General features: G+C 41.1%; 1 protein-coding gene across 3 annotated transcripts in view; it reads right to left on the bottom strand.

Annotated features, from left to right (window-relative positions):
• Positions 1–8174: 8174 nt before the first annotated feature.
• The window catches only part of MYH11 (myosin heavy chain 11), a 128563-nt gene continuing 111860 nt past the window's right edge, over positions 8175–24877 (bottom strand). For 2 of the 3 annotated variants that reach the window (XM_069734095.1, XM_069734096.1), the window contains 19 exons: positions 24555–24692; positions 24343–24466; positions 23849–24020; positions 23371–23583; positions 22450–22594; positions 22159–22365; positions 21988–22092; positions 21728–21880; positions 20847–21095; positions 20550–20762; positions 20191–20403; positions 19939–20100; positions 19626–19754; positions 19446–19534; positions 19223–19346; positions 18937–19145; positions 17940–18048; positions 17292–17464; positions 8175–9132 (listed from right to left, as the gene is read on the bottom strand). In XM_069734095.1, the coding sequence (XP_069590196.1) occupies positions 8991–9132; positions 17292–17464; positions 17940–18048; positions 18937–19145; positions 19223–19346; positions 19446–19534; positions 19626–19754; positions 19939–20100; positions 20191–20403; positions 20550–20762; positions 20847–21095; positions 21728–21880; positions 21988–22092; positions 22159–22365; positions 22450–22594; positions 23371–23583; positions 23849–24020; positions 24343–24466; positions 24555–24692 (3069 nt within the window). In that variant the 3' untranslated portion in view covers positions 8175–8990. Of the gene's footprint in view, positions 9133–14909; positions 14943–17291; positions 17465–17939; positions 18049–18936; positions 19146–19222; positions 19347–19445; positions 19535–19625; positions 19755–19938; positions 20101–20190; positions 20404–20549; positions 20763–20846; positions 21096–21727; positions 21881–21987; positions 22093–22158; positions 22366–22449; positions 22595–23370; positions 23584–23848; positions 24021–24342; positions 24467–24554; positions 24693–24877 lie in introns of all 3 variants that reach the window. The other variant, XM_069734097.1, reaches the window with a different exon arrangement.

Genomic DNA, 24877 nt, shown 5'->3' with positions numbered 1-24877 from the left:
TAAAAGGTACATGCTAGTTAATGAATTTGGCACCCTCATCTAGACCAGCTTGAACAATAACGGTCTTGTTGAATGAGGGCCAAAGTATTTGAGAAGAGTGTGCTCAAACATGTCACAATACAAGGTGACCTCAAACCTCCCCACCCAAAATATCACTCCACTTGCCACTGCTACAGGGCAAGTTGGAAGAGCGGGGCTAAGTGCCAAAATTGACACATCTTAGAGATGCACCTTTTGTGGGGGTGGCCCACAGCTGATGTTTTTAGCCTAGGAGATGGTTCAGAATCCATGGCCCCTTCCTAGGCCATTAATATCAGCCCGCAGCTGTCTGCATAGCCTTTGCTGATTATTAACTATTGGGGACCCTGTTTTTTTTTTTTTTGTTTGTTTTTTTAGGGTCCCTCATTTTAATAGCCAGTAAAGGCTAAGTATACAGTTTTGAGCTGATATTAGTAGCCTGGAAAACTCCATGGGTATTACCTCCTTCCCAGGCTATAAACATTAGCCATCTGCTGGTTATGAAAAGTACATGGATGCCCACACCACTTTTTTTTTTTCAGGAAATTAATCATTTACTAATTAAAAACATGTACAGTAAGTTGCACACACACTGTACCAATTGTATATGTCACTGACATCTGTGGAACTATTCTATGTGTATTTACTGTATGTAATCCAGCTCTTCTGTCCTGTCGGCTCCTGCAGTGATTTTACAGTACGTGGCAGAAGAATTAACGGCTTTTCTTCTATCTATCTATATATATAATGTGTGTCACTGACATCTATGTATCTATGTGTATACGGCTGTTGCAAAAATTAAGACACCACTGCAAAATGTTCAGTTTGTCTGATTTTTCTCTTTTATAGGTAAATTTTTGAGCAAAATGTAAATTCTTTTATTGTATAAACTACTGACATGTCTCTGAAGTTCCAAGCAATACATTTTGTATTTTCTGAAAATGAGAAAGGGTCAAAATAACAAAAAAAAATTGCATTGCTTGCAGACCTCAAATAATGCAAAAAAAAAAAGTACATAATCATTTAGAAACAACAATACAAATGTTTTAACTTGGGTAGAGTTCAGAAATCAATATTTTGTGGAATAACCACTAATTCCCAGGGACGGGATAGTACGTCATAGCGATCGGCCGGGTGTCAGCTATCGCAGCTGACATCTGACCACCCCTGGCACATGGCGATCAAACATGATCGCAGTGTTCTGGCAGTATAGGGAAGCATCGCGCAGGGAGGGGGCTCCCTGCGTGCTTCCCTGAGACCCTCAGTACAAGGCGATGTGCTCACCTTGTACCGAGCGTCTCCTCCCTGCAGGCCCCGTATCCAAAATGGCCACGGGGCTGCATCCGGGTCCTGCAAGGAGGTGGCTTCACAGCGCCTGCTCAGAGCAAGCGCTGGTAAGCCTGCAGCCCTGCATATCAGATCGGTGATCTGACACAGTGCTCTGCAAAGTGTCAGACAAGTGATCTGACCTTATAACATGATGCCCTTTCCCCCCCCCCGGGCAATGTTATAACGTAAAATATATTTAGTTGTGTAAAAAAAAAAAAAAACACGAAAGAAAGAAAACAAAATATTGTTCCAATAAATAAATTTCTTTATCTAAATAAAAAAACAAACAATAAAAGTACACATATTTAGCATCGCCACGTCCGTTAATCCCTTCAGTCAACACGGTAAAAAAAAAAAGGCAAAAAACAACGCTTTATTATCATACCGCCGAACAAAAAGTGGAATAACACGCAATCAAAAAGATGGCTATAAATAACCATGGTACCGCTGAAAACGTCATCTTGTCCCGCAAAAAACGAGCCACCATGCAGCATCATCAGCAAAAAAATAAAAAAGTTATAGTCCTAGCGATATAAAGCTATAAAAAGCGATGCAAAAATAATTATTTTTTCTATAAAATAGTTTTATCGTATAAAAGTGCAAAAACATTAAAAAATTCTATAAATGAGGTATTGCTGTAATCGTTCTGACCCGAAGAATAAAACTGCTTTATCCATTTTACCAAACGTGGAACGGTATAAACGCCTCCCCCAAAAGAAATTCATGAATAGCTGGTTTTTGGTCATTCTGCCTCACAAAAATCGGAATAAAAAGCGATCAAAAAATGTCACGTGCCCGAAAATGTTATCAAAAACGTCAACTCGTCCTGCAAAAAAACGACTTCACATGACTCTGTGGACCAAACTATGGAAAAATTATAGCTCTCAAAATGTGGTACCGCAAAAAAAATTTTTTCCAATAAAAAGCGTCTTTTAGTGTGTGACGGCTGCCAATCATAAAAATCCGCTATAAAAGTAAATCAAACCCACCTTCACCCCCTTAGTTAGGGAAAAATTAAAAAAATGTATTTATTTCCATTTTCCCATTAGGGTTAGGCTTGGGGCTAGGGTTAGGATTACATTTCCGGTTGGGATTAGGGTTAGGGGTGTGTTTGGATTAGGGTTTCAGTTAGAATTGGGGGTTTCCACTGTTTAGGCACATCAGGGGCTCTCCAAACGCGACATGGCGTCCGATCTCAATTCCAGCCAATTCTGCGTTGAAAAAGTCAAACAGTGCTCCTTCCCTTCCGAGCTCTCCCATGCGACCAAAGAGGGGTTTACCCCCACATATGGGGTATCAGTGTACTCAGGACAAATTGGACAACAACTTCTGGGGTCCAATTTCTCTTGTTACCCTTGGGAAAATAAAAATTTGGGGGGCTAAAAAAAAACATTTTTGTAGGAAAAAAATGATTTTTTATTTTCACGGCTCTGCATGTGTAGTGAAACACTTGGGGGTTCAAAGCTCTCACGATACATCTAGATAAGTTCCTTGGGGGGGTTTAGTTTCCAATATGGGGTCACTTGGGGGTTTATACTGTTTGTATACATCAGGGGCTCTGCAAACGCAATGTGTCGCTTGCAGACCATTCCATCTGTCTTCATTCCAAATTGCGCTCCTTCCCTTCCGAGCCCTCCCATGCGCCCAAACTGTGGTTCCCTCCACATATGGGGTATCAGAGTACTCGGGACAAATTGGACAACAACTTTTGGGGTCCAATTTCTCCTGTTACCCTTGGGAAAATACAAAACTGGGGGATAAAAAAGAATTTTTGTGGAAAAAAAGAATTTTTATTTTCACGGCTCTGCGTCATAAACTGGAGTGAAACACTTGGGGGTTCAAAGCTCTCACAACACATCTAGATAAGATCCTTAGGGGGTCTACTTTCCAAAATGGTGTCACTTGTGGGGGGTTTCAATGTTTAGGCACATCAGGGGCTCCCCAACTAACATTGTGTCCCATCTCCATTCCAGCCAATTTTGCATTGAAAAGTCAAACAGTGCTCCTTCCCTTCCGAGCTCTGCCATGCGCCCAAACAGTGGTTTACCCCAATATATGGGGTATCCGCGTACCCAGGACAAATTGCACAACAACTTTTGGGGTACAATTTCTTCTGGTAACCTTGGAAAAATAAAAAATTGGGGGCAAAAAGTTCATTTTTGTGAAAAAATATTTTTTATTTTTACGGCTCTACATTATTACATTATAAACTTCTGTGAAGCACTTGGTGGGTCAAAGTGCTCACCACACATCTAGATAAGTTCCTTAGGGGGTCTACTTTCCAAAATGGTGTCACTTGTGGGGGTTTCAATGTTTAGGCACATTAGTGGCTCTCCAAGCACAACATGGCGTCCCATCTCAATTCCAGCCAATTTTGCATTGAAAAGTCAAACTGCGCTCCTTCCCTTCCGAGCTCTCCCATGCGCCCAAACAGTGGTTTACCCCCACATATGGGGTATCAGGGTACTAAGGACAAATTGTACAACAACTTTTGGGGTCCATTTTCTCCTGTAACCCTTGTAAAATAAAACAAATTGGAGCTGAAGTAAATTTTTTGTTCATTTTTTTTTAAACATTCCAAAAATTCCTGTGAATAAATGTTAATAAACTTCTTGAATGTGGTTTTGAGCACCTTGAGGGGTGCAGTTTTTAGAATGGTGTCACACTTGGTTATTTTCTATCATATAGACCCCTCAAAATGACTTCAAATGTGATGTGGTCCCTAAAAAAAAAAATGGTGTTGTAAAAATGAGAAATTGCTGGTCAACTTTTAACCCTTATAACTCCCTAACAAAAAATAATTTGGTTCCAAAATTGTGCTGATGTAAAGTAGACATGTGGGAAATGTTACGTATTAAGTATTTTGTGTGACATATCTCTGTGATTTAAGGGCATAAAAATTCAAAGTTGGAAAATTGCAACATTTTTAAAATTTTCACCAAATTTCCATTTTTTTCACAAATAAAAACACAGGTATATCAAAGAAATTTTACCACTATCAGGAAGCACAATATGTCTCGAGAGAACAATGTCAGAATCACTGGGATCCGTTTAAGCGTTCCAGAGTTATAACCTCCTAAAGGGACAGTGGTCAGAATTGTAAAAATTGGCCTGGTCATTAACGTGCAAACCACCCTCGGGGCTTAAGGGGTTAATCCCAGCTTTCATACGTCTTGGCATGCTTTCCACCAGTCTTTCACATTGCTTTTGGTTGACCTTATTCCTTGCCTGGTACAAAAATTGAAGCTTATCTTTGTTTGATGGCTTGTGACTATCCATCATCATCTTGATTACATTCCAGAGATTTTCAATGGGGATCAGGCCTGGAGATTGGGCTGGCCATGACAGGGATTTGATGTGGTGGTCCTTCATCCACACCTTGATTGACCTAGCTTTGCGGCATGGCGCATTGTCCTGCTGGGAAAAACCAGTCCTCAGAGTTGGGGAACATTGCCTGAGCAGAAGGAATCAACTGGTTTTCCAGAAAAACCTTGTATGCTGCTTGATTCATATGTCCTTCGCAAAGAAAAGCCTGCCCAAATCCAGCCTTGCTGAATCATCCCCAGATCATCACCGATCCTCCACCAAATTTCACAGTGGGTGCAAGACAGATAATGGAAGCCTGTGCTATCATTTCTTCTGCGGTGTTGCTATCAGTGTGTCAAGAGTGGGAGAAGAGGGTTGCATTGACAATCCAACACAATGGGCAGCACTTTGAACACATTTTATAAGTGGTCATAAACTCGTTTAAAAAAAAAAAAAAAAAAAAACACTGATAAACCACCCCACACCATAAAATTGATAAAGGGATCCTACCCCTAACCCTACCCCTAACCCAACCCCTAACCCTACCCCTAACCCTAATCCCTTTAAGGTTAGGGGTAGGGTTAGGGTTAGGATCCCTTTAGGGGTAGGGTTAGGATCCCTAACCCTAGCTCTTTCTGTTTATAGTGGGTTTTTTACTTTATTTTGATGATTGGCAGCTGTCACACATTTATCTGCATGTGTTTAAAAAACGCAAACGCATGTAAACGCAAGTGTGAAACTAGCCTTACTGACTATCACTAGAGAGCAGTAGCTTCATGACTTCTCCTTCACACAAAACAGAAAAGACTGAATATATTTCAGCAGACGATCACTTCTACAAGCACAAAAAGTATAAAAACTTTTATATTAAGTAGTGTCTATGAAATAATTTGAAGATATTTTTGTGGATGTGGGAATGAATGGTTAAAAAAAAATAGTTATTCTGCCACCCCACCTCACCCCAGCTTTTCTCAGCTTGATTGACATTTGCCATGAAATGACAAAATTGGCAAGATACCATTGGTGCCCCGTTCCCTTCACTGATGATAGTCGATGCCCACTGCGGACAGGCGTGAAAGACTCTGGCAATGCAGTGTTGAACATTAAGTTCAGTCGGTTTGACGGTAGGGGTAGGTCAATGATGGCCTGGGAAGACATGTCCTTGGGAGGTCGCACAAACCTCCACATGATTGTGAATAGGACCCTGACTGGGATGAAATCGTCAGATCCGTTGTCACAGATGATGCTGGTGCAGGGTGCCCTGGGATCCTTCTTGTGCAGGACAATGCCCTGGGTGTAGGCTGTTCCTGGATGATGACGTTATTGAGACATTTTGCCATTGAGGCGTTTGATTTACGTTCCCCACTTCTGAGTCCAAATGAGAAACTATAGATTCAGAGATAATGTATTCACTGACGCCAAGTAGTACCACATCCCATCCAGGAGTTCTCGCATACATAGGTCTGGGAGGAGACCCCCAAGGACAACTTCCGCCATCTCATCAGGAGCATTACCAGAGGAAGTTGTGAACGGGGGCCATATACACTAATGACTCATATTAGGAGTTGCCATGATAACATTCACACCAATCTGATCTGCCTGTTGTTTTTTGTGACCTGGATTGGTTGTTGACTTTGGTTTCCATTGACTGTTGATAGATCATGTTATTCCTAGGGCTCATACTTACATGCGAGAAACTAGGATGTCTCGCACGTCAATACCCGGCACTACACCCGGCACTCAGAAGCGGAGCGTGTGGCTGCATGGTCTGATCCGAGTGCCGGGTATTGACTTGCGAGACTCATCCGAGTTTCTCGCATGTCAGAATGAGCCTTGAAAGTGACTCTCTGCATAGTACAGGCGCTTGATGCACCCTTGACGGGCCAATTATTTAAGTACACCTTCTCACCTATCTCCACCATCCTTTGGCCCTATGATTCAATCAAAGAAGAGAAGGGTGAAGATTGAGGGAAAGCAAGCAGGTAGGAAGGTGTATATAAATGTTTGGCCCCACCATGAAGCACCAAGCTCCTGTGCTAGGTTATGTGCACCTGGAACCTACCTAACAAATAGCTAAAAAAAAACACAAAAGAGAATGAACATGTGCCCAGCAATGTCATCGTTTTGAGTTTCACTTGACTTCTTCAGGCTTCAAAAGCTGCAAAGTGGTTGACTGTAGCATTCTTCAGGTGTCCGGCTTTGGCAGCCGCTCAGTAGTTAAAATACACGATTAAAGGTGTTGTCCAGCCTTGTAGGGCGAGTCTGCTGTCACTCTATGTGACTGAAGACTCGTGAACCTTCACAAGGTGCATAACGCACACTGTCAGGATTCTCTGGTGCCGGGAGAGTGTGACCGACCTCATTTAATTCACTTGTATTGAGCAAGGCCGCGCAAGTTTAGTCTGCTGTGACCACATGTATGCAAATCACATATTATTATGCTTTTATAGTCTTATTCCTCAGCGCTTTACACACATTATCATCACTGTCCACAATGGAGCTCATAATCTAAATTCCCTATCAGTAAGTCTTTGGAGTGTGGGAGGAAACTCACGCAAACACGGGGAGAACATACAAGAACAGACAACATGCAGATGTTGTCTTTGGTGGGATTTGAACCCAGGACCCCAGCGCTGCAAGGCTGCAGTGCCAACCACTGGGCCACTGTGCTGCACATACTTGCGGTCCTGTCCCGTTTGTGCTGCACATACTTCGACCCGTCCGCTCCCGCCACAAGAGAATCCTGACAGCGCACACTGTGAGCATTCACAAGTCTGCAATCAAATAGAGTGACTGCAGACCTGTATCCTAGGATAGGTCAACCCCTTTATAAAAAATAAACAACCAAAGAGGTGGTAAAAAAGACAGGAATTTCCTGAAGAGTTGTCTTCTTCAAAAACTCTCGTCTTAGAAAACTGGGCATCGCTAAAAAATATGTAATGCAGACAGGTAAATCTGTTAGGCTAGGTTCCCATTGCGTTAGGGCAATCAGTTAAGCGCATAGCGCTAGCGGATTGCGCTAACGTAATGTTTATTTTGTGGCCGCGTTCGCTGTCCCCGCTAGCGTCGTCCCCGCTAGCGCAAGCAGCGTCCGAGGTCCGTCACAGAAGAACGGCACATCGCTAGCGCGTGCCGAAAATGGCACGCGCTAGCGATGCGCTACAGGCAGAAATAACATTGCTGTCAATGGGTGCGCTAACGGACCCGTTGCACGGCGTTAATTGCGACATTTTCGCTGTGCAACGCTGTCCGTTAGCGCTAACCAATTAACGCAATGGGAATCTAGCCTTAATGACTTGGTCTTGGGTATACAAAGATTTTTGAACAACCTGCTCTACTTCAGACCAAGCTCCTCCCCCCAAATATTTTTTTCCTTTTTTTCTGCTTTTTATTGTTTATATTTTTTTTTGTGTGTGTGACTTACCCCATAAGGGTGTAATATTCTCCAAATTCTTTTATCTGCCATATTTTTTTCCCCCATTCTTTAATGTTACTTTACTAAACAGACCCAACCAATGGCATTTGCAATAAAACTGAATTTTATTAGAGAAGCCAAATCAAAAGTTATTGCATTTAAATAGACATTAGTAACACAACGGGGGAGGGGGGTGTGGATTAAGAGTCCACTGCTGTCGAAACCAAAGAAACTCTCAATCATCCTACCCCTAGAATATGAGCAACTAATACAGGAGGTCGCGTACTATGTATTTTTGTGCTGTATAATTTTCTGAGTGGAGGTGGCTTTAGCACGATCAGGGTGCACAAATAAACAGTGTAATACATCTGAGGTTTATGTTTAATACCGGTGAACAGAAAGGCACTTGGTGCACGAAGAGTTAAAAACAAATGCCAGATCTTGAGATAATAGCTGATAGGTGGCACACTGGATCATAAAAGAATGGAGAACTGAGCGAGCGAGAACATTTTCTTTGCGTCAACCGGTGAATGAGTGGGTCAAATGGTAATCTCGAGTAGTCTTCCTGGGTCGCCCAATACCACCAGTGTGGTACGGCTTATACTGGGCAGACACTGGTTGGCACTGCCCAATGCCCAAGGGTGACTTAAAAGTTCAGCTCCCCTTCACTACTAGAAGTACACACTGGGAGCTGACCCTTTACCTAGGCTGGTGCTGCGGGGAGAGTAGACTTCCTCCTTTCGGCAGTGGTTGGACCTTCTGCATGGTTTCCACGCTGCAGTATTGGGGCGCCATGTTGGTGCATGTGCATTAGAGAGAATTAGCGTCTTGCCAGTGCAGCTGAGAACAATCTCATGGATTGTAGGGGGATAAGTAGAGTTGTGATACAGTCCAAAGGCACGCGATGTGATAAGGAGTAGGATTATTCGCTTGCTTTCGTTCCGTTGTAGTCTGCATCTCGTGAGTCAGCATCTTCCTCGGACCCGTCGGCTGCGTTTTCTACAGCTCTCCTGTTTCCTGCGGATCGCCTAGGTGGGGCAAATGATGACGGTTCATTCCCACGCCTGCCAGATGCAAGAAGAACAGTTAGACCTGCTTTATATTAGCTGGATACTTTATGATTTGCTGTTAGAAAATAGAAGAGATACCATACTGAACGATCTTCATTAATCGTCGTAAATATTTAAAGGAATGTCAAATTTGTAATCAAAGTAGGAAAGTAATCAAAATAATTAAATGTGCTTATGATATATAAAAAAAAATCTGGGCATACATGACTTTATTATGCTCATTCATATGTAAAGAGAACTTTTTTCCAGATCAACAGTGCGTAGTTTTTGCTCTTATTTTATTCCCGTTGCTCTTCAGAGTAAGACATACGTTTGTTTGTTTTTAAATCCACCATTTGGCTCCAGAGATATTGGACTTTTTACTTAAGGCTATTGTTTTATAGTCTCCCCCCCCCCAAAAAAAAGGGGCGTGGCTCATTGGTTCCTCTTGGGCGTGTCTTTAGACTGCTTTGCATAATTACCCTGTAAGCACCTCCCCTTTGTGAAGATCATAAAAACTAGCACCAAATAAAATGGCCCACATCTCTGGAACCGCAGGGTGTATTTAAGAAAAAAATGGAATACTCAGGGGAGCAGCAGGAGGAAAATAAGAGCAAAAACTTGGTACTTTTCACCTGGTAACTAGTCATTTTTAAAGGGGTATTTCATTTTTTGAAATTAATTATACTCTTTGTATAATGAAAAGTTAGATTTTCTAATATATCCTCTATATTTATTCCTTTTTTTTTTAAAGGAAATATGTTACAAGGCTTTTGTTATATAATCTGGGCTCAGCATGATATAGGGCCAGAGAGCTTGATTCCAGGGATATTTGCTTTTCTATACTAATTCCTATCTTTTTCTTTATGTATTCTGTTTTTGGTATATTCCACAGTACCATACTATCTGGTTGGTGCCGGTCTATTTTTCTATGATTCCAGGGATAAGTCACTTTCTCAGCAGTGTGCTGTAGTTTCATTACAATCAGTGTTTTATTAGCAGGAGATCATCACTGTAAACGAGATGTCGCGTGCCAGGCAGTCCCGCTAATCTGTGTAACCCCTCCCCCGTCACTGATTGGCAATTTGCTGACAGTGCGCACAGGAAATTGCCATTCAGGGATGTCCATGGGGTTACACACAGCTGTACATCTACATCAAATAAAATAGGGATTTTATCAAAACTGCACAAAGCAATCTAGTAAGTGATACATCACTGGAATCAGGGTCTCTGCCCCTACATCATTCTGCTCTCATTACATAGCAAAAAACTGCTGACAGATTCCCTTTAAAGCCTAAAGGTCTTCAGTCAAAGACTATAATGTGTACATGTTCTATCCATGAACAACATTTACACATTATAGTCTTTGCCCATGTTCACATCTCTCAGGTTTTTTTGTGACTCAGTGTCCGCAAAACATAAAATGGAAGCATATCTGTTTTTAGGCAGTCACGGATCAAAATCACCCATTCAAATCAATGGGTCCATGAAAAAACTGACAGCACTTGGTTCTTCTAGGGTAAAAAAAAATGCTCGGGCCTTGTGGTGGGCCCAGAGGTGAACAGGACTCGGCTCGGATGGCTGCACTGTACCTATATGTGTGGGCCCATCATATGACCAATGTTAGAAGTCCTGTAAGGTAAGTTCACATTTATACTGTGTGGATGTACAGGCCTACGTTCCAAAAACCTTTATTCATGGTGAATCCATAGAATAAAATGGGCAAGATGCATTAAAAAAAAGTGCATTTGATTAAGTTATGCATTGACAGCCTTTTCTGCACACACGCGGCAAAGGAAGCTGTCAATCACCGTGCTGGGGAGTGATAACCGCACTCACTGTATACTGAGCGGTGACTTTACTCCTTCCGATGACTGGAAGCGAGCAGCTGCAGGGAGAATATAACTTCATTTTCTCCCTGTAGCCCAGTAAGGCAGACGGACATGATTTAAAAGTTTTTTTATCTGCAGATTGCCCCTGCAACTGAAAAGCATTTTTGGAGGTGGCAGGTTCTCATGTTAATGACCAAGGTTTGCCTTTTCCGAGCCAGATTAATAGGAAGGTGACTGTTCATGGAGACCATACCATTAAAGTCCGTCTGATCCAGTGGAGGACATACTTGATATTTCGAAAAAGATACCCTGGTAATGGCAGCATTCTACAAGGTGCTATGTGTGATGGCATTTACATCTAATGCATAAAATCTCTCTATGTGTTATTAGTGTAAATTACAGAAATCATTCATTTGGTGGTGGACATCTCCTTTAAATATGTGTATCTGCAATAGAGAAAGCAGATACATGGCACAGACATCAGATGGGATTATCCTGTAAGAAGAAGGATTAGTGGAGAAATGACTAAACGATGCAGATTTAGTCCAGTAAGTTACGACCATGTCCTTACATTCACCTTCTGCATGCAGTTTGCCTTTGACGATAGTCATGTTACTACGTTGACCATGCAAAGTTGCTTGCAGTTAATATTATAAGGTATTAGCAGAATATCCTATCATTGTGGTCAAACATTATTATGCAGCAAATCCATTTTTAGTCTGATTATCGTTATCTACACCGGCACCACAAAATGCCATGGAGTCTTTTTGGTAGACGACTATCATTGCTTACAGCAGTCCAATTTTTGAATGGGGTGCATAGCATTTCTAACATTTAGCAAAACCCCCAAATCACTACTGGGCTTCCCTGTTGGGGTAACTTCCGCACACGAGAGGTGGTGAGTTCTCCTCCAATGGAAGTCTTCACACAGAAGCTGGACAGAAATCTGCCTGAGATGGTTTAGTGAGTCCTGCATTGAGCAGGGGGTTGGACACGATGATCCTGGAGGTCCCGCCCAACTCCAACATTTTATGATTCTATGTTCTCTTCTGGAACATTGTTATGGAATCAAGGTTAAAGGAGTTTTTCCAAAATTGAAAGTCATCCCCTATCTCATATTGCTGATCAATGGAGGTCAAATCTCAGCAACCTTTAGCGATCCTGAAACCTTGGAAATGCAACTCTGTGATCTTGTCGTGATTGAGCAGAAGTGCACATGCTCAGTCTCAGCTCAGTTCATTTATAATATATATATACACTGCTCAAACAAATAAAGGGAACACTAAAATCCCACATCCTAGATATCTCTGAATGAAATATCCCAGTTGCAAATTTGTATTCATTGCATAGTGGAATTTGTTCAGAACAATAAAACATAACAATTATTAATGTAAATCAAAATGAATATCCAATGGAGGTCTGGATTTGGAATGATACTCAAAATCAAAGTGGAAAATCAAATTACAGGCTGATCCAACTTCAGTGGAAATGCCTCATGACAAGGAAAAGATGCTCAGTATTGTGTGTGGCCTCCACGTGCCAGTATAACCTCCCTACTGTACAACACCTGGGCATGCTTCTGGTGAGGCGGCTGATGGTCTCGTGAGGGATCTCCTCCCAGACCTGGACTAAAGCATCCGCCAACTCCTGGACAATCTGTGGTGCAACTGGATGGATGGAGCGAGACATGATGTCCCAGATGTGCTCAATCGGATTCAGGTCTGGGGAACGAACGGATTAGTCCATAGCTTCAATGCCTTCATCTTGCAGGAACTGCTGACACACTCCAGCCACATGAGGTCTGGCATTGTCCTGCATTAGGACAAACCCAGGGCCAACCGCACCAGCATATGGTCTCACAAGGGGTCTGAGGATCTCATCTCGGTACCTAATGGCAGTCAGGCTACCTCTGGGGAGCACATAGAGGGCTGTGCGGTCCTCCAAAGAAATGCCACCCCACACCATTACTGACCCACTGCCAAATCGCTCATGCAGAAGGATATTGCAGGCAGCAGATCGCTCTCCATGGCATCTCCAGACTCTGTCACGTCTGTCACATTTGCTCAGTGTGAACCTGCTTTCATCTGTGAAGAGCACAGGACGCCAGTGGCGAATTTGTCAATCCTGGTTTTCTGTGGCAAATGCCAAGCATCCTGCACGGTGTTGGGCTGTGAGCACAACCCCCATCTGTGGACGTCGGGCACTCGGACCATCCTCATGGAGTCGGTTCCTAACTGTTTGTGCAGACACATGCACATTTGTGGCCTGCTGGAGGTCATTTTGCAGGGCTCTGGCAGAGCTCCTCCTCTCCTGTTCCTCCTTGCACAAAGGCTGAGGTAGCGGTCCTGCTGCTGGGTTGTTGCCCTCCTACGGCCCCCTCCACGTCTCCTGGTGTACTGGCCTGTCTCCTGGTAACGACTCCAGCCTGGACACTACGCTGACAGACACAGCAAACCTTCTTGCCACAGCTCGCATTGATGTGCCATCCTGGATGAGCTGCACTACCTGAGCCACTTGTGTGGGTTGTAGAGTCCGTCTCATGCAACCACGAGTGTGAAAGCACAACCAACATTCAAAGTGACCAAAACATCAGCCAGAAAGCAATGGTACCGAGATGTGGTCTGTGGTCCTCACCTGCAGAACCACTCCTTTACTGAGTCTGTCTTGATAATTACCAATAATTTCCATCTGTTGTCTATTCCATTTGCACAACAGCATGTGAAATTCATTGTCAGTCAGTGTTGCTTCCTAAGTGGACAGTTTGATTTCACAGAAGTTTGATTTACTTGGAGTTTTATTCTGTTGTTTAAGTGTTCCCTTTATTTTCTTGAGCAGTATATATATATATATATATATACATATATATATATATATATATATATCTCGTTGACAATACTTCCCTACTATAGGAGATTGCATCCTGGGCATCTGATCCCTGTACAGTACAATGGTTTCCAAAATGCAACCATGACTTGCTGAGTGGTTGTTGCACTGTGTTTACTTCGAAAGGTTGATACTTTAGTTTGGAAATAGAAAATTTGGAAGGCCTTATGGACTTGTCACCGCCATGTTGTGGCTAGTAAGCTGTAGTCGTCACATGCCAAGCCCGACTGGATGAAGAAGAACAGAGACATCAGAAGAACCTTAGCCGGCCGGTGTGGTGGTGATCAGTAATGTGAGGATGGTTTCTGTAAAAATAATTTTAGGGATGGACCGTCGTCCCCTGAACTGTGAGAAACTGAGCCATCTGGTTTCTCAGTCACCACTGGTTCCAGCAACAGGAATCTCTGTAAAAAGCTGCAAACCCCCACCCAAAAAAAGAAAGTTAACCACCCCTTTAGTGAGATTTTAAAATTCTAATTTTTATTTTAAAATTATTAAAAAAAATTAAATTATAATTTTAAAATAAAAGTTTTTATCCTTTGTATCGTTTTTCTAAAATACTAAAAAAATACATCAGAAAATACCGAAAATTTCATATTTCCTATAATAAAATAAAGTATAGTTAATGCTGACATATAGTGCTCATTATCATGCATGACGGACACATTCCACATGACAATGGAGAGACTGAGGTGTGTTAAGTTAGTTGAGTGCAATATACTGTCTACATTATATGTATCTGGGTGGGGACGTTAGTTTTTTTCTATTTGCTTAGTCGTCTTTTAGAATTAGATTATATCCATACATAGATGTCCAAGCCTTCAGATTTTGCAGGAAAAGGGTGGATGTTTGAAGACACATTGCATGTTTCATGCTGCTAAAAACTTTTTTTAGGTGCATGTTCTTTCTTTTTTATTTTACATTCTTTTTTTTATTTTTTTTGCTTTTAGCCCAGACATTGTTGCATTGTCTTTTAGGTGGAATCTGAGACATTCAATGTGTCTTTAAAAGGAAAAAAAAGAATAAAGTGTAAATACGCCCATTTAGGAGGAGCTGCAAAATTGAAGGCGTTGGTACCTGCTTAGTCATTGCGCAGTATCCTGTGTCCCTCTGCAATAGAAAGTCTGCAGCTGTTATACCAGCACATCATAACACAAAAACTTCAAATCAAAGGCATCAACATCAGAAAGATATATTTTTATCTGGTGGCTAATATCATGGCGATATGTCCAATGTTTTGTTTAGAGGGGGTGTGGGTGTGGAGACCCCATGTGATAGATGTAATGAAGAGGCAATACTGCTTGACTGAGTGCTTTTGACAGGTTTTGCCAACTTTCCTGGAACAGCCGAGCAGAGCTTTCGACAGGTTTTGCCAACTTTCCTGGAACAGCCGAGCAGAGCTTTCGGCAGGTTTTGCCAACTTTCCTGGAACAGCCGAGCAGAGCTTTCGACAGGTTTGCCAACTTTCCTGGAACAGCTGAGCAGAGTGTTCCAGATCCAAAAAATGGCAATCGGAGCCAAACTGAGCACTTCTGCCCCTTTACTACAGTCATTACTGGGGTCTCGGGCAACCAAACCAAGCCAATCAAAACTACGGCAAAATGTTAGTGACCCAGAAGAATAGCTTTCCAGCTTCATGGTAATCTTTTGTAGAATTTCAGTCCATTGACATTCTTTACTAATTTTAAGGCCCAATGTTTTTTACCATACAAGGTCATGTAAATGACAAGACGTTCGAGAACTTTGGCATGGCATACTGGCAGACTTGAATCCCCTGATAATGCGCTCTAATAAGGGATTTAAGTGGTCAAAATCTGGAATAATAAATATGTCCTTAAAAACCTGGCTGCTTGCTATCTAGTTCAGGGTATCTTTCTTCCCAGCTCCCATACTGTTAATAGATGTGTCATGTCAGAACTATTATACTATATGGGACTCCTTAAAGGACTTGTCCAATGATAAGTCCACCGGATAGGTGATAATGTACTGATCGGTGGAGATCCCAATGCTGGGACCCAGCAAAATGGGGAATTGATGAGACACTTTCAGCCCTGTTACAAAATGGCGCGGTAAGTTGGATGACGGACCGTTACTCCATTCATTCTCTACGGGGGTGCCAAAATAAGCCAAGGGCAGTGCTCGAAAGCCACAAAGTGATTGAATGGGAAAGTGGTCCACTGCCGCTCCATTCTAGGGTTATATTCCTACGATAAGTATTTGGTGATTTTCAGTTTCAGAATTTCTACAGAATGTTTTAACCTACTCGGTAAATTAGGTTGTGGGTTTTTTTTCATTGCGTTAGCATCGTGTTTTTGACATTGCGGTTTTTGTCTCTTGTTTTAAATAAAGCTTCTTTGTTTTTGATACTTCCTGGTATTTTGCCTTTGACAAAACTTTATTGACACAGTCGTGTGATTTATATGCTTTTTTTTAGTGCGTTGAGCAATGGAAAAGCACCAGAAAAGCATAGGAATATTTTATCGGGGGATTTTTCTCATCATTCTTATCTCAGAAAACTCAAGAGATGCGTACAATAGCCTGAATTTGGCCATATGTATTTATACATTTTTCCAAGTCAAGTTTAAAAAAAAGCACAGGCAAAAAAAAAGAGTTGGGCCACAGCCCCAGTTGCCAGTTTTCATTCTTCGAGAGTTTAACTGTTAGGCTATGTTCACACGTTTTTTTTTTTAATTGGATCTGCTCCAAAATCTTCCTCAAGATCAGCCTCCATAGAGGCTTGGAAAAGTCTTTTTAATAATTTCTATGGGAAATTCACTTTGCTGTTCATCTTAGGAGTTATTGCAGCTTTTTTTCCCCCCAAGAGATGAACAAAACACTTGGCGGAAAAGGAAAAACAATAACACGTCACATCTGTGAAGCCACTGCTGATGGATTCCATCCCAAACTAGGCATTGTCCAATCAAAACTCTTCAAAAACATTGTCATGAAAGAAAAACTCTCCAAAAAGGAAGTTTTTCTGAAGGGCCTTCAGGATAAAAAAAAATCCTTATGAACATAGCCTTACTGGTACTGAAATTAATACAGGTAGTAGCACAAGAAGCTCTCTTCTCGTGGTGTGTGCACATTGACTTTTTGTAAAGTTTTTGGAGCAGAAACTGAGCAGAAACTCCAAATTTTTGAGGAGGAATTGGAGAGTTTCCATTTTAAAACTTCCCCCCAAAAGCTCAGTGTGAATATGACCTTATTATATTTATGGAAGTATCTATATTATTTTTTAGTATTTTTCGTGAAGGGTTTACTAGTTCTAACATTTTTCAGCCTCTCTAGATTCGTTGTCTTAAGGTACCTTATTAACACAGCCTGGCCATTGCTAAGGGGCAAGAAAATCTGTCCTGCAGTCATTCTGATCCTTTTTGTTAGGGAATATGGAGCGATTATCCGATAATTCATTTTCCCTATACATGCAGTCTTTAGAGGCTACTTGTATAATGACCGTACCTGAGTTTGCTCTTAAGTCCACTGAGCTCTCTGGTCAGTGTCTCATTGCTCTCAGTGGCCTCATCCAGCTCCCTCTGTATTTTCCTTCGGTTAGCATTGAGACGTTGTGTTTCTTCCTCAGCCTCCTCCAGCTGTCGTTTCAGTTGTTTCTGTTTTACATTTCCCTTTTCGGCCTAAAATATGAAATAATTGAGATACATATACACTCTAGAACATATTGGCATGAAATTTATACACAATGTGGTGTCAGTGGAAGAACTCGAAGCTCATAGATCCCAATGCAATTGTCTCCAGCTATAATAGTAGTGATATTCTCATATGGACCAAAGGGACCTTATGGGAGGAGCTTAGCCCCAAGGCAGGGGTGTGACTTCTATCTCTCCACCCACTATAGTTACACCCCTGAGGATGGGTGAAATGACATAGTGGTATAGAGTGACTGCAGCATGGTCCTTCCAGGTGAAGTGGTAAAAGTGAGAATCACATCTTTCCTAGAAATTGTGATCTGATCAGATGCTGCAAAGCTTTAACTTTCAGATAAAGAAGGAACTGTGGTTCTAGCCTTCATTTCAGCCAATTAGGGGAATTATAATATATTGGGCCGAGATTCTTATATTTTCCATATCCAGTTTGTTGAAATGAGTTTACCTGTTCCTTGTACTGCTCGGCCTGCTTTCTTTCATCTTCAACTTGAAGAAGAGCCTCTTTAAGCTTTTTGTCTTTCTGTTTTATTGATTTCAGTGATGCTTGTTTGTCTCTGAAAGGTGTGAAGTAAAATTCAGGTTAAGTGTACATGACACGGATTAAAGGGAATCAGTCAGTAAGATCAACTCCCCAAAACCATATAAACCCTTCAGGTCTTTGAAATGTAAATCCATTGACACTTTTATATCTTTTGTCTGTTGCTGCTTATGCAAAAATTCTGTTAAGTGCTGTAGGTGTAACAGAGCACTTAAGGAGCTACTGCCTCCCCAGGTTGTTTCCCCGCTTGCCTCATAGCTCTCTTTCTTATTTCCTTGCCTGGAGTCTAACATCCAACAGACCGTGAGCTATAAATCAAGCTAAAGAAGATGGTGCTGGGCAGGGAAATAACCTGGGGAGTCAGAGACTCAGGAAGTGCTCTGTCACGACCAGAGCACCTAAACCCTAATTTGCCTGTGAACACCAATTTCTCAAGAATGCAGCAACAGATACAAAATTTAAAGATGTTGATTGACTTACATTTCAAAGAACTACCATACAACCACACAGTATAAGCAGTTTGGGGGGTGGGGTGGATAGAGGGTTGGAAAGTAATTTTCTTCATGATACAAGGCAATTAGCATTTATAACAGAAGGATTTTGCCTTTCTCTGGATCAACACTTTGCGATTATATGTTGGACTTTATGGACCGGTCTCTTTTTCAAGCTTATTAACTACATATCAGGGGATACTGTTATAGCTTTAACCTATTCTTTGGTGCTGAATTACTGTTGCTAGAATGGGATGGAGACATTTTGCTTACCCACCACAGGATTACGTATATCCAAATATCATACAATGTAGTGTTATAATTATATCTATAGGGACCACTCTTATAGAATATTGCGTTTTAGAGTGCACAATGAAGCAGATATCTTCAAAGACGTTGGGCGCACGACCTACCTGGATTCCTGTTCTAGCTGTTCCTCAAGCTGAGCGATCTTAGCTTCCATTGCAGAGATCGTGGACTTGAATTTGGACTTGACGGTGCCCTCCATTTCTTGCAGTTTGCTCTTGAGCTCTTTGTTCTGCCTTTCCAGCTGCTGGCGTGCACTCTCGTTCTTCTGCGAAGTGCTGCGCTCAGCCACCAGTTCATTGTTAAGTTGTTCTGCCTGCAAACCAAGATACACATAACTTATAAAAGCCAGTCCCGATATTATAAAATGTAGGCTATCATCCTGATGTCTACCTGCTGCACTGCTTTCCTCATCCTGTCACTCATGCCTTCTATGTTGCCCTGTTCTTCCTCCAGTTCCTCCTCCAGCTGTGTGATTCTGGCTTCCAGACGCCGCTTGTCATCCAGGAGAGTGGATCTATCGACATGAAATGAATGGTGTAAATTATTGTGATATAGTAACTACTAGAAGGATTATGTTCTTTTTTATTCTTTTCTTCCTGAAGGCTTCACTTACTTTCCTGATGCGCTGCCTGCAAGTTCTTCTGCAAGTTCCTCTTTCTCCAAATCTGATTGTTTTTTTGCTCTCTCAGCAGCAGCCAAATCCTATAGGAGTAATTGTCATGTATGAAGTTGTGGGACTATCTTTTTTCTCTTATGGTTTCATCTCCTTTAATGCAAAAATCTTATTTGTTACCTCTTGTAGTTGGATAAGTTCAGCTTCTAAGCTCTTGGCTTTCTTCTCGTTCTCTCTAGCAGTACCAAAGATCTCCTCTCGTGCTGCACGAGCATCATCAAGATCTCTCTGGAAGTCTTTCATCTGAGCCTGAAATGTATATAATATGTTATTTTTTCTGTATATATTATTAAGAGAGACAATAAAATGTATTAATACTGATATACACAGACTTGAAACCTTTGTGTAAGGACATATTTTATGAAATGTCGTAAAATAATTGTGTATTATTTTGATTCTTTCTTGTTTGAATTGTCTATTTAATTGTGCTGACCTGCAGCTTCCTCAGTTGTTTGATGGCTTCATCCCGACCTTTGTTGGCAAAGTCAACTTGTCCTTCCAAGTCTTTGATATCAACTTCTAATTTCTTCTTGGATGCAGCTGCTGCTGTCCTCTGTTTCCGTTCATCTTCCAGTTCTGTTTCATACTCGTGAACCTTAGAAAGTGAGAATAAATAAACTTTGAAGACTGCTTGCATAGTGATAATAATGATTATTACTACACGTTTGTACCTATTTCTGATTACCTGTTTGACCAGCTGCCTCCTCTTCTCCTCATTCTGCTCATCTCTAGCTTGTAAATCTCTCTCAAATTGTGTTTTAAGGGCTTGCATGTTGACTTCGAGTCTAAGTTTGGCATCTTCTGTCGCTTGGAGCTCATCTTCCAATTCCTCCAGCTGTGTCTTCATTTCTTCAACTTGTTGTTCAAGAGTTCTCTTGGATTTCTCCAAATCATGGACCTTAGTAGAGAAAACACATCTTTGTCATCTACTTTTATTGGATTTCTCAGCCTGACTGTGTGTAATTTGTGGCTTGAGATAACCTGACTACATTTCAGAAGTTATTTTCGTTGGTAACAACAACATATCCGAAATACGGTACTTACATTCTTGCCTACATCATCCTTGGAGCTGACCAAGTCTTCCATCTCAGTCTTCAGTAGTTTATTAACTCTCTCAAGTTCTTCCTTGGACTGTAAGGCTTCTTCAAGAGCTCTGGCGAGTGATAATGCTTTGGTTTCTTTCTCTCTGGCTTCTGCTTCAGCTCTGTCTCTCTCATCTGCGTATTTTGAAGATATGTTTTTCTCCTCTGCCAACATCTGCCAATATAAAATGAATAGTCAGCCACCATCTATAAAATCATTACCTAGTATAAATGTCAGTATCATCCAAATGTGACCAACCTGGTCGAACTTCTTCTGTTTTTTCTCCAAGTTGGACACCAGTTGGCGCTGATTTTCCAAATCAACTACTAAGTCATCGAGCTCCTGCTGTAGGCGAGTCTTTGTCTTTTCCAATTTGTCAAAAGCCGCAGCTTTCTCCTCAAACTGTTGTGTCATGGACTCAATGTCTCTCTGGAATTTTTTCTTGCCTTCTTCCATTGATTCTATTGTGGAAGTAAATTCTTGCAGTTTCCTCTTGGAGTCTGACAGCTGAATTGGAAGAGCAAGTAAATTATAAACTTACTAGTGGCCCAAACCATGGTATTCCAAATGTTTTTTTAGCAATAATATAATGACATCCATACCTTCTCATTATATCAGCAGATACATTTGTTTCTTACTCCTTAGGTGCCTACAAGCCTTCAATAGCTGTTTAATGACAATTATTCCTCCTGATCACCCCATACACATGTACTCTTGGTTTAGTAGTGTTGTATCAATAGGAAGAGTGGAATAAGCCACAGTAAGACACCTTTGGTGGTGTTTCATCTCCACTCAGAACAAAAGGATCTAGAGATAAAATTCCTCTTTGCCTTGAGATTATCAGTCAGGCAAGAATCTAGACACCCTTCTCTGGTCTTCTTCACACTACAAACGCTGTTGCCAGTCCTGAACTGACTATACATCTTCAGTTCCTGTGTGTATTATTTCTGGATCTGTGTTTTCTTGTGTTCCCACCATTTCTTGTCTACCTGCTGGCCTGATTCTTGCAGTTCCATTTGCCATCTGGAAAGTCCTGTCAACTGTGTGGGCCTTTAGTCTATGTTCTTCACCCTGACCTTCAGCTTGGTGAATCTACCTTAACAGATGACCCCATAACAATCAAATGACAGGACAATTACCTGGATATTCAGTGTGGAGATGTGACGTTCAAGGTTCTGCTTGGCCTCTGCTTCTTCATCTAGTTGTTCTTGGAGACTGTTCTTTTCATCCTCTACTTGACGGAGCTTGGTGGTCACATTTAACTTCTGACGAGTCTCTTCTTGTAGCAACTCCTACAAAATCAAGTCCGTTAATCTATATATACTGGAAAGATCACTAAAACATATTTTGAGGAGAGCAGAAATAATTAATACCGATATACTTAACGCCCGCCACTTGCCTGAGTGTCCTGAAGCTGTGATGATAAGCTTGCAACATCTTTAGAGAATTTAATGGATTTTGTTTCTGCTTCACTGAGTAGGACAGTGACATTTTCCAGTTCCACCTACAAATATAAGAAATCAGTAAAGCAGTACTGAAAAGTGACGTCCAAAGTGGTAACGTTCTGTACCTGTACTCTGTGGGACTTTTCTGTCAGCTCATTTCTGGCCCGTTCTCCTTCGGTATACTTAGACTGCAGCTCTTGTAACTGAACTTCAAGCTTTTTCTTCTTATGCTCTACATCTTGCTTGGCCTGGTTTAATGATCTGATCTCTACCGTGAGCTCGGAGTTCTCCTTCTCCAAACCTTGTTTGCTCTTTTCCAAGTTGACTTTGACCTGAATATTAGAAAAATATGACATTAATCAGGGTCTTACTAATACATATTTTATTAATTGATCCTAATAATGAAGAAATCATACCCTTTTTACTTGTTCCAGTTGTTCTGTTATCTCTTCAACAGCTTGAGTGTGCTTCTGTCTCATCTCCTGGACCTGGGCTTCATGTGATCTTGTCTCCTCATCCAATGCCTTCTTCAGTACTGTAACCTCCTGTTCTCTCTTCGTTCTGTAATTAAGTGGTTATAAAGACTATGAGTCTGCAATCAATCTTCAGTATGCAAGCTACGCACTATGGACATTGGTCCCCATAACTGACCATTCACATGTCACCACATCCAACGGACAGTGAGGTTTTTTATGATGGCCTACATTTATATGTATATAAACAATGATAAAACTACCTTTAATATTCATAATTTCTGTAAATTAAGCTAAATTATTGTAACAAGTAGACTGGCCATTTGGGCATTAGTGCAGTGCCCATGGGTTCCTTGCCAATGGAGGTACTGCTTAGAACGTTATAGCGTTCCTTAAAAGACTAAAAGTCATTTTAACTTTATTTTTCATAAAAAAAGTACACATGAAATTAGAATCTTTGTATTATATCTTATTGGAGAAATTTGCTTCTTTATCCCTTTGGATTGATAATTGAAACCTAATTCATGGGTAAAATCTGATAAAAATAAAGACGATGACAGGCGGTGCTCATAAGGTTCTATATAAGGGTAGGAGAGAGCTAGATGTAGACACGGACTTTCTTCTGCAAGTTCTGAAAAAAAAAAAGCTACACTTTAAGACAATATCCCATTTATAGACCCTCATGACATAGCCTTAGTATATGCCCTAAATGCCCGTTTAGCAGTAATGAAGCTCCTACCTATAGGATAATAGAGTCACCCCATTTGTTTCTTTGAGAACAGAATTTCTCAAGCTTTTTTTTCTTAAATAATTGTGTCTAATGCTTTCTTTTCCCAATTTTCAGGATTTTTTTTACACTCTCACCGGAGCTCTTGTTGTGTTGCTGTGCTGTCGAGTGTGTCTTCTAACTCTGTCTTCAGTGCTTCCAACTCTTCACCCAAGTCTCTCTTTTGCTTCTCTGCCTTGTTCCTCGCTGATCTTTCGGATTCTAAGTCTTCTTGAAGGTCGGATATATGAGCTTCCAACTCTCTGATTTTTTTCAAAGCATTATTTTTCTGGGCGGTTTCATCTTCCAACCTTCAAGTGATTAAAAAATAAATAAATGATAGACACATTGGGAATAAGCACTCAGGTTTGCCACATATAGCATCTCCATCCCAAATAAATCTAACGCTGTAATTTACACGATTTACGGCTATAAAACCTGGAAATATTTAGTGTACTGTAGCTGCTTTACTACTACATTTAACACTTTCCGACCTGCTCCCCTTACAATTCATCTTTATACTGTATTATATCATCCTTGAAACATTGCCCTTCTCGCCTGACCAGCTTCAGTCACCTGGCGAGAGCTGCTTGTAACTCCTCTTCTTTCTTGGCTAATTGTTGTTTGAGCTCAGCGATTTGTGCTTGCAGGTCGGCAATTTGTTCATGAAGGTCGCTAGATTCTCCTTCCATCTTTCGCTTCACCTTTTCAAGCTCTTGTCTGCTTTTCTCTTCTTTCTTTAGACGCACTAAAGGAAGGAGAAATAGAGGTCATAAAGGATGAAGCGGTTGAAATGTTGTTCTTCTATTCAGCATTTTTATTGTTATGGTATGGCCTAAGTATGATCTAAATAGCGTTTACTCGTATATAAGAATCATTTGTAGTTGGATCTAAGGTCTAAGGCAATGTATGAGGTTAACTGAAAGATCATCAGGACGGGTCAGTGGTGCAGATCCCCTAAATTCTTAAGGTGATGGACACTACGTCCAGGATCCCGATGTGAGCCTTTCCATGTATATATATATATATATATATATATATATTTACAAGTAATCAATAAATTTACTAACCTTCCAGTTCTGAGATCATAGATTCATGTTTATTTTTTAATTTTGTCAGGTTCTTTGCTTTTTCTTCTTCTTCTGCCAAATTAGATGTAAGGTCGCTGACTCTCTCCTCCAGCACTTTTCTCTCCTAGTTTTTTAAAAAAAAGTATATTAATATTTGCTATTGAGATAAAAAGACTTTTATATAAGGTAAAAATGTCTCCCAATGTTTATACCTTAGATAACTTGTTGTTCTGATCGTCCATTAGAAGAACATCGTCTTCCAATTTCTTTATCTTGGCTTCTGCCGTCACCTTCTCCAGCTGTAGTTTCTGTCTGGCGGCTTCCTCCTCTTCTAATTGTTCTTCCAGGTCCTAAAGTGGAAACCAAAATATTAATTTGCTTAGAAATTGATATTAATTTCCAAAGCCCTTTATACAAATCTTCTACACGGTCTCCATTGGGTATCACAATCTAATTTCCCTACCAGTACGTCTTTGGAGTGTGGGAGGTAACCAGAGAACCCAGAAGAAGCCCTCACGAAAACTGGGAGAACATA

Source organism: Ranitomeya imitator, chromosome 7 (genome assembly GCF_032444005.1).
Source record: "Ranitomeya imitator isolate aRanImi1 chromosome 7, aRanImi1.pri, whole genome shotgun sequence".
NCBI classification, from domain to species: domain Eukaryota; kingdom Metazoa; phylum Chordata; class Amphibia; order Anura; family Dendrobatidae; genus Ranitomeya; species Ranitomeya imitator.
Note: the sequence above shows the minus strand (reverse complement) of the source record. Positions and strands in the feature narration are given on the sequence as shown.